Here is a 15,684-nt window from a genome sequence, read left to right as displayed (position 1 = left end):
AATCCAGAAAGTGAGACAGTCTCCAGCATAACCAGCCCCGTCTCGTCAGGAGCTCAGGATCATGGTGGGAAAGAAAGAGGCGGGGGGCAGGGCACTGTTCTAGATTAAAGGAGATTTAAGAGGCATAAGAATCAAATGTAACACACGGATGGTCAAAGACAGACTGAGGACAATGGGGTACCTGTGACTATGGATGGGGCATTGGGTGCTATTAGGAAATTATTAATTGGTGTGATAACAGTACTGTGGTTACATATGGTATCCTTATTTCTTAGAGATATATAATGAAGTATTGAGAGGTGAAACCATGTAATGGATGTAATTTACCATAAAACACTTCAGCAAAAAATAGATGCAGCAAATATGACAAAATGTGGACAACTGTTAAGTCTAAATAGTGGGCATACAGGTGTTCTAGAAGGTTCTCTCTACTTTTCCTGAATTATGTTTATGCCTCAGGCTGGTGGTGAGGGGCCAGAGTGACAGTAGAGGTAAAGGCCACAGCCACCCGCTGTGAAAGCTCTGCAGAGTCCACCCACTGCCAGCAGCAGCTCGGACTTCATTCTCCCCCCCCCATGACCTACATCACCTGTCACCCATGTCAGGGTCTCACACTGGAGAGGACGGCTCTCCTGCAGGCTGGAGGAAGGGCTGAGTGAGTGATGGGAAAGGGATTTGCGAACCAAATAATACACAGGTGTCTGCCACCTGCAACTGGCCGGGCTGAGATTTGTGTTCACTGCCGCTTCTGGCTCTGCCCGCCTACCAGCCAAAATGTACCAGCTTTATACACCACTCTGACCATTTTACTCCCCTACTCAGTCCCCTGCCATGAGTCCCTGCTGCCTGTCTCCACCAGTGGAAACCCCTCTGCAATGTGTCCCCACCCACCCCCATCCCCAGCCCACACCCTGGGCTCACTGTGTAGTCAATGCCCAGCCTCATTTCTGCCCCCGAAGTCCCTAGTGTGAAAGGCCCTGCAGCCCCCTCTCTGCAGACCCCCTATGTGACCCCAAGCAAGTCATTTAGCCTTGCTAAGCCGGGGGTCCTCACTGCGGGGAATTGTGACTGCAGATACAAATGCTGGGTACCACTGCCACCTGGATGACCAGTGTGGCACCCTCAGGGGGCTCAGAGCTCACATTCAGAGGCCTGTGATGAACTGACTGGACATTTGGGCTCTGCTCTCCGCCCCTCCCCCCAGGCCTCCCCTCCTCCCTCACAGCCTCCACCTACAGGGAGGAGCCCCCCAGCTCCACACAGGGTGAAGTCTGGAAAGCAGGCCCGGAGCTGCACTGCCGGCAATCCGGCAATCGAGATGTGTGCTGGGGGCGGGGGGCTGTAATCGAATCCCAGAAACCTCCCCCTGAGCTGAGAGCAGAAGGCTGGTGCCACCCCACCCTAAAATCCAGCGCATCACCCCACCCCCAACCCAAGCCACGGCCCCACCCACCCCACAGCCCCACTGGGCCAAGTCGGGGAGGGGAGGGGACAAGGGGTCAGGAATGTAGGCAGGGCAGAGTGTGAGCAAGTGGCCACTGCAGGATCCTTTAAGGCCGAGGAGTTAGAGGCAGCCTGAGTCCCTGGAGTCCCACGGTGGAATCTTGGGGCTGATTCTGTCCCCAGGCAACCACACACAGCCCCTCTCCCCACTTCGCCCCTCCGATCATGGCCACACCCAACCTCGGGAGTGAAGGCTGGTCTTACGCCCCCCAGCTCCTGGGACAACGCTCTCAACCTTCTGATATGAAGCCAGACCCGCCGGGCCCAGGGTCCCCGTTTCCACGGCCTCCAGCCCAGAAAGACACGCAGAGGTAGAAAGAGCCTGTGAGGGGAAAGCTGTGCTTCCTCTTTGATCTCAGAATTCCACTTCTGGGAATTTATCCTGAGGGCATAACTGGACAAGTGCTCGGGCATGTATGGACTAGGATGTTCAGTGCAGACTGTTTAGAATGGCAACAATTTAGAAAAACCTGAATGCCCCATCCTAGAGTTGCTTAAATAAATTACGGTACATCATACCATGGGACACTATGCAGCCATAATAATGGCGTGTTGGCATGAAAAAGACAGCTTAATGTATCTCCCAAGGACAGGATACAAAGCCCTAGGTGCAGTTCGATATCGTTTTATAAATGTTTATTTGTGTATATAAAAGGCTAGAAGGTCCACATCCAGAATATGAACATAAGTCACAGTGGTATTCCAGATAATTTTTTATTTAAGTTTTTCAAATTTTCTCCATGGAGCATATATTATTTTTTAATCAGAAAAAGTAAGTATTTTCAAAAAATGAGTTGCATGGATTGGCCTAGCTGAGGCCTGGCCCCTGCCTTGGGGCACAGGTCAGGGGTGAGTCCAACATCTCGTTCCAGTGAAATCACAGTTAAATGAAAGCCAAGGGCAGGTCTGAAATCTGCCCGGGGAATGCGGTCTGCACGGGAGGGCCAGTGCCCACCCCCCTCCTGGAATTACACGTGTCTCAGAGACTCAAGGTCCAAGGCCCTTACAGACCATCACCCCCAGCTCCCCTCTGTACAGACTAGAACAGGCTGGCACTCTGTCCTGGTTACTACTGATTCTCCAGTGACTAGAACAGTCCTGACACAAAGTAGGTGCTCACTAAGTTTTTGTTGAATGACTTAATGAAGTCTGATGAAGGCTAAGAGATTGGCTCTCTGGAGCAAGGGGCAGGCAGACCCAAGAGATAGGCTTCCTCACAGCCAGTCAGCCTGAGAGGGCCCTCAGATCAGGCATCCCCACCCCAGGTACCCATTAAAATCACTGGGGAGCTTGAAAAAAATCCAGCCCTCAAACCCAGCCTAGAAATGTTGACATTTCTAGGTTGGTCTGACATGGGACTTGGTTTTTTTTTTTTCTTTTGAGGAAGACTGGCCCTGAGCTAACATCTGCTGCCAATCCTCCTCTTTTTTGCTGAGGAAGATTGGCCCTGGGCTAACATCCGTGCCAATCTTCCTCTTCTTTATATGGGACGCTGCCACAGCATGGCTTGACAAGCAGTGCATCGTCCGTGCCTGGGATCCGAACCTGCAAACCCCGCGCTGCCGCAGCAGAGGGCGCACACTTAACCGCTATGCCACGAGCCCACCCCGGGAGCTGGAATTTTTTTAAAGACCCCAGAGGGATTCCCAGGTGCAAACAGAGCACCTTAGAGGACACCCAGGCTGAAGGAAATACTCTGAGAAGGCAGAGCCTTGACAAAATCACCCAGCAAGTTAGTGACAAAGTGGGAGAGCCAGGCCCCTGGGGAACTGGGGCGTCTTCCGCATTCATGTCCACATTTCCTGGGTCCTGACCTCCAGTGCCCACCCTCTTGGGGAAGGCGGATCAGGCTGGAAGGTGGCCAGGGAACCCCCAAGGGGCCCCTTCGGACCCTACTCCCCATGATCACCCGGCCCTGGGTGATACAGGTCCAGAGGCCCTGAGAGCCCCCAGGTGGGGCTCCAAGGCCGTAGGTGGGCAGAGGCACCTGGACAAATGCTAGGAGGTCAGCTTCAAGACCCAGTTCACCTGCACTCCCAACTTACTCCCTGTGGTCTGGTGGCCGCCCCTCTGGCCACTCAAGGGATCTTCGAGGGACTGGATGTGAGACTCTGAGGGGCCCACCCTGCACACTCACAGCCAGTTCCCCAGAGCTGCCGGCAGGAAGCCACATGAAATCCTCCACCTTTCGCTGGCCCTGATCAGTCGCTCCAGCCCTGGCCTCTCCTGCCTCCCACTCAGGGCGAGGGGCGAGGCGGTAGCCCTGGCCACGCATTCCTGCCAAGAACGGGCGTGGACCTGCTTTCCTTTCCCAGCCGAGGTCTCGACCTGCTCCAGGATCCACCCCCCAGACTCCTCCCGTCCTCCCAAACCAGAGTTAATGTACAATCTTCACTGGGAGCTCTAATGACCAAGGCGGCTCTAACTGGCCTCCTCTACTTCGCCCTGCAGAGCCCAGCCAGAATCTGAAGGCCACCCCAGACTCCCTCCTCCACCAGTGCCCCCTTCCCACCTCCCCACACCAGGTGAGTCAGCCCCTCTGCCCACCAAGGCCGCCCCTGTCTTCACCAAATTCATTTCATCCAGCCCTTACCGGGCACCTCTTAGTCACCAAGCATGGGGCTAGCCTGGGAACTCAGTCAGATCAGCCTGCAGGGTTCACAGACTTGGGCACAACAGCCAGGGTGAAGACAAAAGGAGACCAGAGCAGAGAATGAAGTAGAGAAAGAATCACTTAGAGCAACGCTTCTCACACTTTAAGGCACCAAATCTCCTGGGGATCAGCATGCACATTCTGATTCAGGAGGACAGGCAAGGGTCTGAGATTCTGTACTTCTAACAGGCTTCTGGGTGCTGCCTGTGCTGCTGGACCGAGAACTATACTTGGAGCAGCTATCTAAGCTTACAGCGCTCAGAAATCATTCTTCCATTGACTCTAAGTTCCCAGAAGATGGGACGCACAGCTCCCTTATCTGCCACCGCATCCCCAGTGCCCAGTACAGTGCCCGGGGACATGCTGAGTGGATGAATGGTGTAATTAATTAGTTAATCCTGGCAAAGTGCCCAGCGTTAGATGGCCCTACAGAGAAACCCCCAACTAATTGTAAAACAACACAGTTAACACCAGAGAGGAGTTTGTACAAAGCAGGGCAAAGCACAGAGGAAAAAGGGTTAATCCTGCCAGGCTGCGGGGTGGGGGGGCTGGATCTCTCAAAAGAGGCCACTTTGCACCAGGCCTTAAGAGGGTGGGTCAGATTTACCCAGGTGGAGACTGGCTGAAGGGCGGGGGCAAAGGTAAAGAGATGGGGGGGGGGGGGATAGGTTCCGGGAACTGGGAGGAGTGTGGTGCACCTGGAGCTTTGGAGGGTGTGAAGGGAGACGTGAAAAAAAAAAACAGAAAATTAAGTTTGGGCGAGCACGCGCCGGTGCTAGAATGCCAGGCTGGCAGGGCAGGCGTCCGTCGGTGGAACGTGGGGAGCTGTTGGAGCTGTCTGCAGAGGGAACGGGCCCCCGGGAGTAAAAGCCCTGGAGTAGACGGGCTCTCAGAGGTCACCAGGTCCTGCCCCGGGGATCAGAGTGGACTGGAGGAAGCAGCTTCCTGGGGAAGGAAGGGCCAAGGCTGGAGGGAGCTGCGTCAGGAAGCAACAGAGGGAATCCCTTCTCTGCGAGGGGATGAGGCCTGTGTGGAGGCCAGAATAAGATGTCTCCTTGATTCTGACAGATCTCACAGGAGCTTAAAAACCACCCACTGTGTGCTCAGCCCTGAGCCAGGCACTAAGCAACAGAGAAGACAGTCATTTCCCAAAAGCCCCCAGTGCTGTTCAGATACTAGGAGGGGGCTTCCACCAACTGCCCCCATGTCCCTCATAGCCCCTACACTCTCTCCTCCTCCCTTCAGCATTATCAGAGGTGTTTACTGTGTACCTACTATGTGCAGGCCCTGGCCTCAAGCAGCAGCCCTGGCCAGAGGGGCAGCCAGGGCTCTGGGGATTGCTCTCTGGGGACAGCCGGCACAGATGCTGGCACAGATGCAGCTCCGCTCCCATACTCTGGGGAACTGAGCAAGAGAAGTCAAATCTAGTGTGGGAGAGGACAGGCGGCTGAGGCTTCCACGTCTGAAGGGGAGGAGAATGAGCTGCCTGGAGGTGCTAAGATAAGGAGAGTGGGGCCTGCTGCAATTCCCTGCTGGCAGAGCCCTCCCATCCCCACAGTCCTGCTGGACGCTCTCTCCAATAGACTGAAGCTAAACTCCCAACAACCCTGCAAGACACCAAGGAGCCAGGTGACCCCACCTCCCAGCCCGGTCCAGAGCCAGATCCGGGCTGAGGCGGACAGGGCTGTCCTCCAAAGGCCCCAGAGAGGAGGCACCTTGCGGCTGGCTGGTGTCCAGATGAGTAGGGTCAGCAGAGGAGGGTGGGTTTATCCTACAGGGCAGCTGGGTGTGGTGGCAGGATGAGACAACAACACAGGTCCCCAGACTGAAATGGGACAAAGGGAGCAGGCCCTGCCCTCAGGCCAGGCTGTAGAGGTGGAGAACCACTCTAATCCCCACCCCTCTCACCCCTCCACCCCCGAGACTCACCCAACTGCTCTTCTGAAGATAAACCCATTCTCTGCCTAATCCCTTTCCTGCCCTATGCCTGCTTCAGGCCTGGCCCTCTCCAGGGACTTGAATTTATTCCCTGCTTATCCAGCATAGACCCTGGGGGGTGGCAGCCAGAATTAATTAATGTTTGTAAAGTGCTCGAGAGATCCTGGGACTAGGGACCCAGGGGCGCCAGATGAGTTGCGCAGGAAATTGAGAGAGAGAGGCGGGGAGAAGGCAGGCAGAGGGCCAGAACCTGGGACGCCTGGAAGGGGAGGGCTGAGAAGACACTCCTACCGAAGGGCGGCAGGGCAGGAGAGAGCTATGAGAAAAAGGTGCGACCCCTCAAAGGTGCGACAGCCGCAGCTAGAGGACCCCCCACCCGCAGCTCCGCCCCGCCCCCAGAGCCGGTCACGTCCAGGCCCGGATGCCGTGCCCCAACTCAGGCCCCAGCCACCCACCTGCACCCGCCCCGGGACCACCTGCAGAGGAAGTCTCGGCCTCTCCGCCGCCTCTGAAGAAAGGCGAGCGTGCAAGGCTGGAGGCTACGCGGAGCGGGGCGCCTCCTGCCAACTGTGGCAGGGCGCCCGACTCCTACCTGGGCAAACATTTCACTTCCTTTCTCTAAAAGAAGGTGAGCCGTTCCCCCGCTCCTTAAAGCTGGGGACGTCCAGGTCCTCTGTCTAGGGGGGCGACGGCAGGACGCAGGCAACTGGCACCAGGGCCCACGGCGCCTCCTCCCCGCCCACGCCCCCCTCGAACTCGGCTCACTCACCCTAAAGTGCTGATGAAGCCATTGACGGAGCCCTCGGCGTACAGGGAGACGATGTCCCCGATGTGGAGAAAGCTAGACATCTCGCTCATGGCTGCGGCCCTCCGGGGAGCCGGGGCGGTGGGGGTGCCCAAGCGCGCACGGCCAGGCTTGGTGCGGAGAACCGAGATGACCGTGGGGGCAAGAAGAGGCGCGTCCCCACCTCTGAGCAGGGCGCTCAGCGCGGCCGGGGCGGGCTAGCGGCACCCGAGCGGAAGGCGGCGCGGCGTGGCCCAGGAGCCGGTGGTGGCGTCCGGGTGAGGAGGTGCCCGCGGCTCCGCGCGCCCGCCGCCTGCCCGCCCGGCCCGGCCCGCGCGTACCTGCAGCGTAGAAGGAGCAGGAAGTCTGGGGCCGCCACACACACATGCAAATCCCGCCCGGGAGGCGGGGAAGCCACACCCAGCCCCCCCCGCACCCCATCCGCGGCCCGCCCGCCGGCACCCATGTGCGCCGGCCCGCCCCCCGCGCGCTGCGCCCCTCGCGCGTCCCGGGCCGGGCCTCCCGGACGCCGAGCAAGCCGCCTGCCCTGCGCGACTCTGGGGAGTCCTGGGGCTCCGGCGGGCTCCCCGGGACGGAGCTCCAGCTCCAGCGAGTCCCCAAAGAGACCCGTGGAACCGCCATCGCTGGGAGGCCCAGCCCTCGGGGTTCTCCGGACTACCTACTCCTCGGCCCTTGGGTCGCTGAGAGCCCGGGCGGCGCCCGCGGAAGGGGGAGTCCAGCGCCCCCGCTACCTTGAGCCGCGCGCGGAGCACCCGGAGCGCCCTGGGCGGCCGCCCTCCGGCTACCGCGCCGTCCCCGCGCCCAGCTGAGAGCCGTCTCATTCCTGCGCAGCGCAAATCGGGATTCATTTTTCTCAACGTGAAAAGCCTTTTCATTGCACAATAGAAAGTGCTCGGGCTTGGAGGGGAAATGAAGCAATGGGGTGGGTTTTGTTTTTTTCTCTCCGCATTCCTGTGTACAAAGAGATCCAACTTCCGAATCAGCTCAGCCGCTCCCTCTCCAGGAGCTGGCTCCAGAACTCTTGGCTCCTTCTGTCTTTCTTTTTAAAAAGGGAGGAGGCGGCAGGGGAGAAAGCCACCTTCTCTAGTTAATAGCGCACCCGAGGGCCAACAATGACAAGGCTAGTGCCGGCCCTCTGGGAGTGACGGGCTGCGGTGTCGCCGCCAGCCTCTTGCTCACGAAGTCCTGCCCTCAGACTCCCGTCCCCAGCTCGCCTGCTTTCTGTTCTGTTCCCGAATGTTTGGGTGTTTGCTTCCTTGTCCTTTTATTTGAACTCCTGGGCTAGAGTGCCCACTGCCACCCTCATTCCATCACATTTACTCCCTTCCGAACCCCCCACCCCCACCCTGACTTCCTGGGAAGGGGGAGGCTTGTCCCTGGGAGAAAGGGAGGAGGGGACTCGTTTGAATCAGGAAGAAGAGAGACCTGGGGAGGGGTGAGGCAGCTAAGAGCGAAGAGACAGCTGCTGACCCCAGGGGAGGGAGAGAAGAGTCCCTGGGTGTGCGGCATGTTCACAGAGACCCCTAGAATGTGGGAAGGGAAGACACCTCTGGGATTGCTGAGTGCAGTGTTTTACAGTTTTTTCACCAGACCCGCAGTAACAAGTAAATTTTACATCAGACCAGTCCACACCTTCATCTATATATAAGTGAAACAATAGTTTCACAAAACAATACTTACCCTTATGACCTGTGATGCACTCTGATACGTTCTGTTCTATTTCAGTGTTTTGTTTTGTTCTTTTAATACTGATTATGACCCACTAAAATACTTTTTTTAGTGTAATATACCAAATGGATCGCAAACTGCAGTTTGAAAAACCTCATCCAGGCCTCTCTGCCAAAAAGAGATGACCAAAGCCCAGAAAGGGAGCACCAAACCTCAAGGTCACACAGCGGGTGCATGGCAACCGCAGCCGAAGCCCAGCCTCTGACACCCAGCCCAGTACTCTTCCACTGCCCAGCACTGCGCTGGAGCCGCAGCTGTCCATCGCCGGAGCCCCGCCGGGAAGGGCCAGCCCCTGGAACAGCTCACTTGCTCCCAGAAGTCAGGCCTCCAGTGACTTTCCCGTGGATACAAGGGAAACATATGCATTCATTCCGTAAGCATTTATTGAGGGCCTACTATGTGCCAGGCCTTGGCTGGGCACCAGGCTCTGATCAAGCCGCCAGCCTCAGCCCAGTTGCTTTTTCCCCTTCCCCAGAGAGCGAGGAGGAAGAGGGATGTGCTGGAAACACCCTCTCCAGTGGCAGCACTCAGGACTTGTGCCTTCCTTGCCCCAGCCACATCCAGGGGTCCATGTCCTTCCTCTCCTGAGATTTGAATAGATGGTCCCGTAACTCAGCCGAGGTCCCCCCAGCCAGGAGGTGGAGGTCAGGCCTTCTGGCCCAAAGCATATGCTGCTGGTTCTCCCTCCATCCCCAGCCTGGGACCGTCTGAGCCTCTGTCCCTCCACCAACTAGGAGGACTCAGAGTGGGGAGCACAACTCCCATCTGAGGGAGAAGTCCTGGTAGGGACGCCACTGCCAGCCGCCTGCCACACACACTGCTGCTAGGTATTTTTCTGGAGCATGACGCCCATGTTGTGTCCCCAGAGGAGCCACTCCTGGGCTCTGGGCCTTGGTTGCCTGCTTCAGCTAAATCAACCCCCCGTAAGCTCTTTTGTGTATCTGGGTTCTGAGTTAGAATTTGTCTAAAGAAAGGTTCAGTTGGTTAAAAAAAAAATTTAAGAAACAGATGCTACAGCTCCGGGGAGTTCGCTCCGCTGCTCCCCTCTTGAACCCGCCCTGTATCTCCTCATCACCACAGAATGAAGTCTACACGCCTCAGCTCAGCACACCCAACCCCGGCTGTCCCACTCCTCCCCAGCCCTGCACCCTCAGCAGACGCAAAGGTTGCTCCTCAAGGAGGAGCCATGCTGTGGACTGCTCAAGAGCGTGGGCTCTGTCTCTCACAGGCCTGGGTCCGAGTCCCAGCCCCGCCACTGTCCAGTGACAGCTCTCTCCGCCTCTGTTCCCATCTGTTAGATAGGGAGGCCTCTGTTTCTTCATCTGTTAAATGGGGAGAGTTTAGTACCAACGTGTGAGGGAAGAGGGATAAAGCCAACAGCACAGCGTCCCCAGCGAGGAAGGACTGGGTGTCTTCATTCTTTTTTTTTTTTTTTTTTTTTTTTTTAAAGATTTTATTTATTTATTTTTTCCCCCCAAAGCCCCAGTAGATAGCTGTGTGTCATAGCTGCACATCCTTCTAGTTGCTGTATGTGGGACGCGGCCTCAGCATGGCCAGAGAAGCAGCGCGTCGGTGCGAGCCCGGGATCCGAACCCGGGTCGCCAGCATCGCAGCGCGCTCACCTAACCACTAAGCCACGGGGCCGGCCCCGGGTGTCTTCATTCTTGTTTCCCCAGGCCTTCATCCACTCCTGTCCCTGGACCTGGGCTTGTGCGGTTCCTTTCATACTGCTCCCTCTCTATATCCCACGGTCAGAATAAAGCCTCCTTCCCTGATGTACTGGAGCACCAATCTTGTAAGTATTGTCATGAAATACTTAGAGAAATAATAATATTAAATACAAATAAATATATTAAAAATAGAGTATGGGGCCGGCTGTGTGGCGCAGTGGTTGAATTCGCGCATTCCGCTTCTGCAGCCCTCGGTTCGCAGTTTCGGATCCAGGGCGCAGACCTACTCACCGCTCATTGAGCCATGCTGAGGCAGTGTCCCACATAGAAGAGCTACAACTCTACAACTATGATACACAACTGTGTACTGGGGCTTTGGGGAGAAAAAAGAAAAAGAGGAACATTGGCAACAGATGTTACCGCAGGGCCACTCTTCCTCAAAAAAAAAAAAAAAAATAGAGTGAGTGCCCTTTACCTTTCTTCCAGGTTTGGCAAATCTTAATTTTTGCAAAATTTGGTTCCAATGTACTTTTTTAAGAACTAAACCTTAAAAATTCAGTTGAAGTTCCTTACGCCCCCTGTCCCTACTACATTCCCCTCCCCATCCCTCCACAGATAAACACTCTCCTGATTCGAGTGGGAATCATTCATGCAGTTTTTATGCTTGTACCACATACAGATGTATCCATAAACAATGGATGATATCACTCTGCAGGGTTTTATATTTTATAGGAATTGCACCGCCCTGTGTGTATCCTTTGGTACACGGAGCGGCAGGGTGATAGTCCACTTCCTGACCGCATCACAATTTGTTTATCCATTTTGTTAGTGACCATTAAAGCCCTAAGTCTTTGCTGTTACAACAGTGTGGCAGTAAACATTCTTGTTTCCTTGTATACACACATGAGTGTCTCTAGGGCAGCGTTGTTCAAACTATGGGGATTGAGACCTATCAATGGGTCATGAAATCAATTGAGTGGATGAAGATCAGCATTTTTAAAACTCAAAATTGATTAGAAAATATCTATGTGCATCACACATCATCAGGGTAAGTATTAGGGTATCTGTTGTTGGTGTGTGGTGTGTGTATTCTGGATCCCAGCAGGTGCTTATTAAGGATACCTGTCCAAAAGTTTGAAAAACTCTAGAGCAAGAACTTAGAAAGTGGAATTGCTGGATCCAATGGAAGGTGCATTGTCAACTTCCTAGAATTGCCAAATTACTCTCCAAAGTGGCTGTTCTAACTCACCCTCTCACCAGCCACTAGGAGTGTGCCCACTGAACCACACCCTCACCAACACTTGCTACTGTCAGGCTTTTTAACATGGAATGTCTTGATCCCCCACTATCAGAGAACACATCGTGGGCCATCTTGAATTGTAATGCTCTCTCTCCTTTTTGGCCTCCCCTGGTAGACCAAGAGCTCCTGGACGGAGAAGGCTGTGTCTGCTTCTCTTCCTGTCTCCAGGCCAGGCTGGGCACATAGGAAGTGGTTAATAAATCCATGTGGAATTGAAGTATCAAGGAGAAAGAGGGTGGGGAAAGTGTATAAATTATACCAGGAGATAAAGAGAGACTGTGGGAGCCCCAGCTTGGGGTGTCAGGCTCTGGGTCCCCCAAGTGGGAGGCGAGGAGCTTCCAGGGATGCTCTAAGCAATCAGAAAGGAGAAGCGATGGGCCCCACCCCTCCTGAGTGGGCTGAGTGGGACGCTGTTAAGCTGGAGCCAAGTTCAGGCCCAGGAAGGAGGCCACCACCATCCCCATGGCAACTGGTCTGCCTGGTCCAGGCCCCAACCTCAATGGCTGGGTGTCTCCCAACACTCACCAGCCCCACCTCCCAAGGGAGCCTCTCCTAGAGGGAAAACAGGGAATGGGAAGCTCTGGTCAGAAATCCCAATTTCAGGATTCACAGGAAGCCACTGATGGCAGGCGCCTCTAGGAGGGGGAACTGAGGGGCAGGGGCTGGATGGCGGGAAATTACTTTTTGCCATATTTCTTTTTTAAACTTTTGGATTTAGGACTATGTGGAGGTATAACCTATAACCAAAATTAGATGAAAATAAAGATGTTCAAAGTCTCACCCCCAAGCTCCAAGCTCCAGCAGAAAGACCTTCAGGAAACCCACCTCCTCCACTCTCTATCCAACTTGGACCTGAGGAGGCGAGGAAAGAAGGATAGTGGTGCTCAGACCATCTCCCTGGACACAGAAGGGAACACTGTGTGTGTGTGTGTTGTCGGGGGATAAGACTGAATTGTAGTATAGGGAGGGGCTACCAGCTCTGAACCCTAGGCCTCCTCCACCACTATGTACCCCCTCCCTACCACCACAACAGCCTTCTGGAAACTTTCTCCCAGCTCTGCTGTATGACTTTGCATAGGCTACAGACCTCTCTGGGTCTCAGGTTCTTTCTTGTAAACAGAGTTGGCATCACCTTTCCACATTTCACCCTTGGCTCTGACTGCTCTTTAACTCTTTCTAGCCCTCCCCAACTGTGATGGGGAGGGGTAGAAGCAACCCCCCCCACACGCTAGCTGTGCCTTCTCATGGTGTGGGGCGGATAACAGGGAGTTCTCAAGGGCTTCCTCTGGCCCTCCCGATATGGCAGCAGGGCCAGGAGAGGCGGGGCGGAGCCAGGCCAGAAGGGCTGACTCAGTGCAGCAGCCACCGCCCGGTCACCCGCCGTGGGTGGGGTGCCAGCCCCGGCCCGCTGGGGTTCCCAGAGAATTCCTTCCCCATACCATAAGCTGCCCTGGGCGGGCACCCCAGCCCACAGCAACCACTTAGCCACAGCCAGGGCTGCCTGCCCTAGGAGCCTCCCCTCACACGCACACACACTCTCACACGCACACACACTCTCATCCTCACACTCACACCCACTCAGACACTCGCCCTCTCAGGAAGCCTGAGAGGAGACAGAACTCGCTCTGTGTGCCCTCCCACGCCCCAGCCCTCAGTGCCACATCTATTGATTTCAGACATTGCTGACCACGTACCGCATGCAGGGGACAGAGGAAACGGCCCGCAGGAATGAGGCCAGCTGACCCTCACACGTGCTCCTGCGCTGGAGAAGGAGGAGATCAATCTGCTGCTGGATTCCCACTGGTCACAGGAGAGCGTGATGCCCTCCCCTTCTAATTTTGGCCTCTTGAGCGAGCAGCCCCCTGGTTCTGGAGTCCTGAAACCAAGGGGCCTACTCCAGTCCTTCCTCTCCCTCTCCCCTGAGTGGTGGTGGGCAGGTAGGTGTGACCCCTCCCCAGGCACCTTTACAAACAGTGAAAAGCAGAAGTCCTGAAGCAGGCCCACTGAGTCCTGACTCTGACCACTGGCCAGCTGTACAGAGAGGCTCTCTGGCCCAGGCTCTCTGGACCTCCGTGTTCTTGTGTGTGAAATATGAACACAGAGCTGTATTAGTAGGATCCTGGTAGGAAACTGGCAACACATCCCCAGTGGGTGATTAAAGAGACCTTAGTGAATGGATCGACTTGCAGAGGGGTGGGCAGGGGTGAGGGACCCAACGAGAGATGGCGCAGCATCCCAGAGCTAGCCACTGCAGAGAGCTGTTACCACCCCAGGCCTGAAAAGGAGCCGATGGAACAAACACCTGGACCTTGCTCCCTTCCTGCCCCCCAGTCTCTCACCAGGGCCTCGCATTGGCTCAGAAGGCAAGGGAGCCTGGGTAAGCCAGGCCGTAGAGGCCAGCCTCCCAGGACACAGAGCAAGCACAGCAGAGTGGACAGTGGATCTGGAGGGTGAATGGAGACTGTCTAACATAAGTGACTGCTTTGTAAAGCACTTAGCTCAGTCAGCAAATGTTCTCTGTGATTGTCTTTGTTTGCATAGTCCTCAGGGCTCTCAATAACGAGAAGTGCTTGTAGATCTAAAGAAATGGCAATCTAATGGTGGAATTTTGTTTTAGAGGATGACCAAGGAGGGGCCATTTACGAGGCAGATTTTCTTGAGATCTCCACAAATCAGGCCTCCAAGTTCCCTCCCCAATAATCAGTTATTGACTGCCCGTTACACCCGCTGGCTGGGAGGAGGAAGTACGGAGGGCTGGGCTGGGCTGCAAATCCCCCTGAGTCCTGAGTCGGAGTTGGGGAGTGGTGGAGGTTACAGTGGATGCTGTCTGATTACAGTTCCCAGTCACTCTGTGAGGTCACCCCATCCCTGTGTCCAGGTCAGGACCTTGGCAGGAGCCTCCGAGAAGAAGGGAAACCCCTGGCAATTCTGTCTCTTTCCAGACTCAGGAAGGGGAAGCTGCCCAGGCCTCTGTTAGCGCGCCCAGGCCTCTACACCTCACTTGCCAAAAAAGGAGGCAGGTTAGGAGGAAGGTGGGGGACGTCAGCCCTGGGATCCTGCTGGGAAAGGGGACCAGCAGGAAAAACCTCCCTGGGGCAAGGGCCAGGCAGGAGCAGCCTTTGTCTGGTAGGGGACGAAGAGCATGACGTCAAGTCCACCTGGGCTGGGCCCTGGCCTTCAGCCACACCCCACACCCACCTTGGCAGGACTGAGGCCTTGCAAGCTGGCCCCTGCCTGGGCTGCCTGGCCAAAGCTGGGAATGGCCAAAATATAGGGCTTCCCCCGCCAAACAGGACCTGCTCCTCTGCCAGGTTTGTCAGCCTCTGTTTCTGGATCACTCAGAAGGAAGAGGTCGTGAAGGGAGGGGTGTGCCATGCCCTTCCGAGGGGGCAGAGAGGGGTCACGGCCGAGGCGCTCTGGAGGGGAGAGGGAGAGAAAGGCCTGCTGTTTGCCCAGGAGCGGAGCAGACACTGGGGCCCTTGTCCCGGGGCAGTGGGGGAGGCTGCTGACCAGATGGAGAACAGCGGGGGGAGAGGAGGGATTCCTGGGCTGAGCAATCAGCATCTTCTCCCACATCCCCACCGGGCTCCTGGGCCAACCCCAAGAGGAAGAGAGGAGCCTCACCGAGGCGTGGCACAGCACAGCCCCCTCTCCCACTCAGACAGCAGAGCCTCTGGAAGCAGCCCGGGAACGCTCAGAAGCACCCCAAGGTGCTGAGCAAGGGGCTGCTTTCCTGAGGCCCAGATGCCGCAGAAACCCTCCTGGTCGGGGCCTTCAAAGCTAGGTGGGGGGCCAGCCTGGTGGTGTAGTGGTTAAGTGCACGCACTCCGCTTTGGCGGCCCGGGGTTCACAGGTTCCAATCTCGTGAGTGGACTGATGCACCGCTCATCAAGCCATGTTGTGGCAGCGTCCCACATGCAAAATAGAGGAAGATGGGCACAGATGTTAGCTCAGGGCCAATCTTCCTCACCAAAAAAACAGAAAAAAAAAGAGTTTTAGGGGCCGGCCCAGTGGCATAGTGGTTAAGTTTGGTTTCGGCGGCCCAGGGTTCACTGGTTCGGATCATGGGCGCAGACCTACTCACTAC

At 55.9% G+C, this 15,684-nt stretch overlaps 1 protein-coding gene and 1 long non-coding RNA gene across 5 annotated transcripts in view; one reads left to right on the top strand and one right to left on the bottom strand.

Moving 5' to 3' along the window:
- Positions 1-7,149, bottom strand: part of ITPR3 (inositol 1,4,5-trisphosphate receptor type 3) — a 66,124-nt gene extending 58,975 nt beyond the window's left edge. The window contains exon 1 of one of the 2 annotated variants that reach the window (XR_015554099.1): positions 6,864-7,149. Coding sequence is in view for 1 of the 2 variants with exons in the window: in XM_004424259.3 (XP_004424316.1) it covers positions 6,864-6,952 (89 nt within the window). In the remaining variant the exon portion in view is untranslated. The remainder of the gene's footprint in view (positions 1-6,863) is intronic. The other variant, XM_004424259.3, reaches the window with a different exon arrangement.
- On the top strand, positions 6,177-14,333 carry LOC147915687 (uncharacterized). 3 transcript variants are annotated; one of them, XR_015554105.1, is made up of 4 exons: positions 6,177-6,722; positions 8,680-9,000; positions 10,304-10,422; positions 13,274-14,333. It is a non-coding gene; the product is annotated as an uncharacterized LOC147915687 (long non-coding RNA). The 3 variants fall into 3 exon arrangements; XR_015554103.1 differs by lacking the exon at positions 6,177-6,722 and having other exon boundaries at positions 7,668-9,000; XR_015554104.1 differs by lacking the exons at positions 6,177-6,722; positions 13,274-14,333 and adding an exon at positions 10,546-11,540 and having other exon boundaries at positions 7,668-9,000.
- The last annotated feature ends 1,351 nt before the right edge of the window (positions 14,334-15,684 follow it).

This window comes from Ceratotherium simum, chromosome 13, assembly GCF_057802395.1.
Source record: "Ceratotherium simum simum isolate JZ-2026a chromosome 13, ASM5780239v1, whole genome shotgun sequence".
Taxonomy (NCBI): Eukaryota; Metazoa; Chordata; class Mammalia; order Perissodactyla; family Rhinocerotidae; genus Ceratotherium; species Ceratotherium simum.
This window is presented reverse-complemented; position numbering and strand designations above follow the sequence as displayed.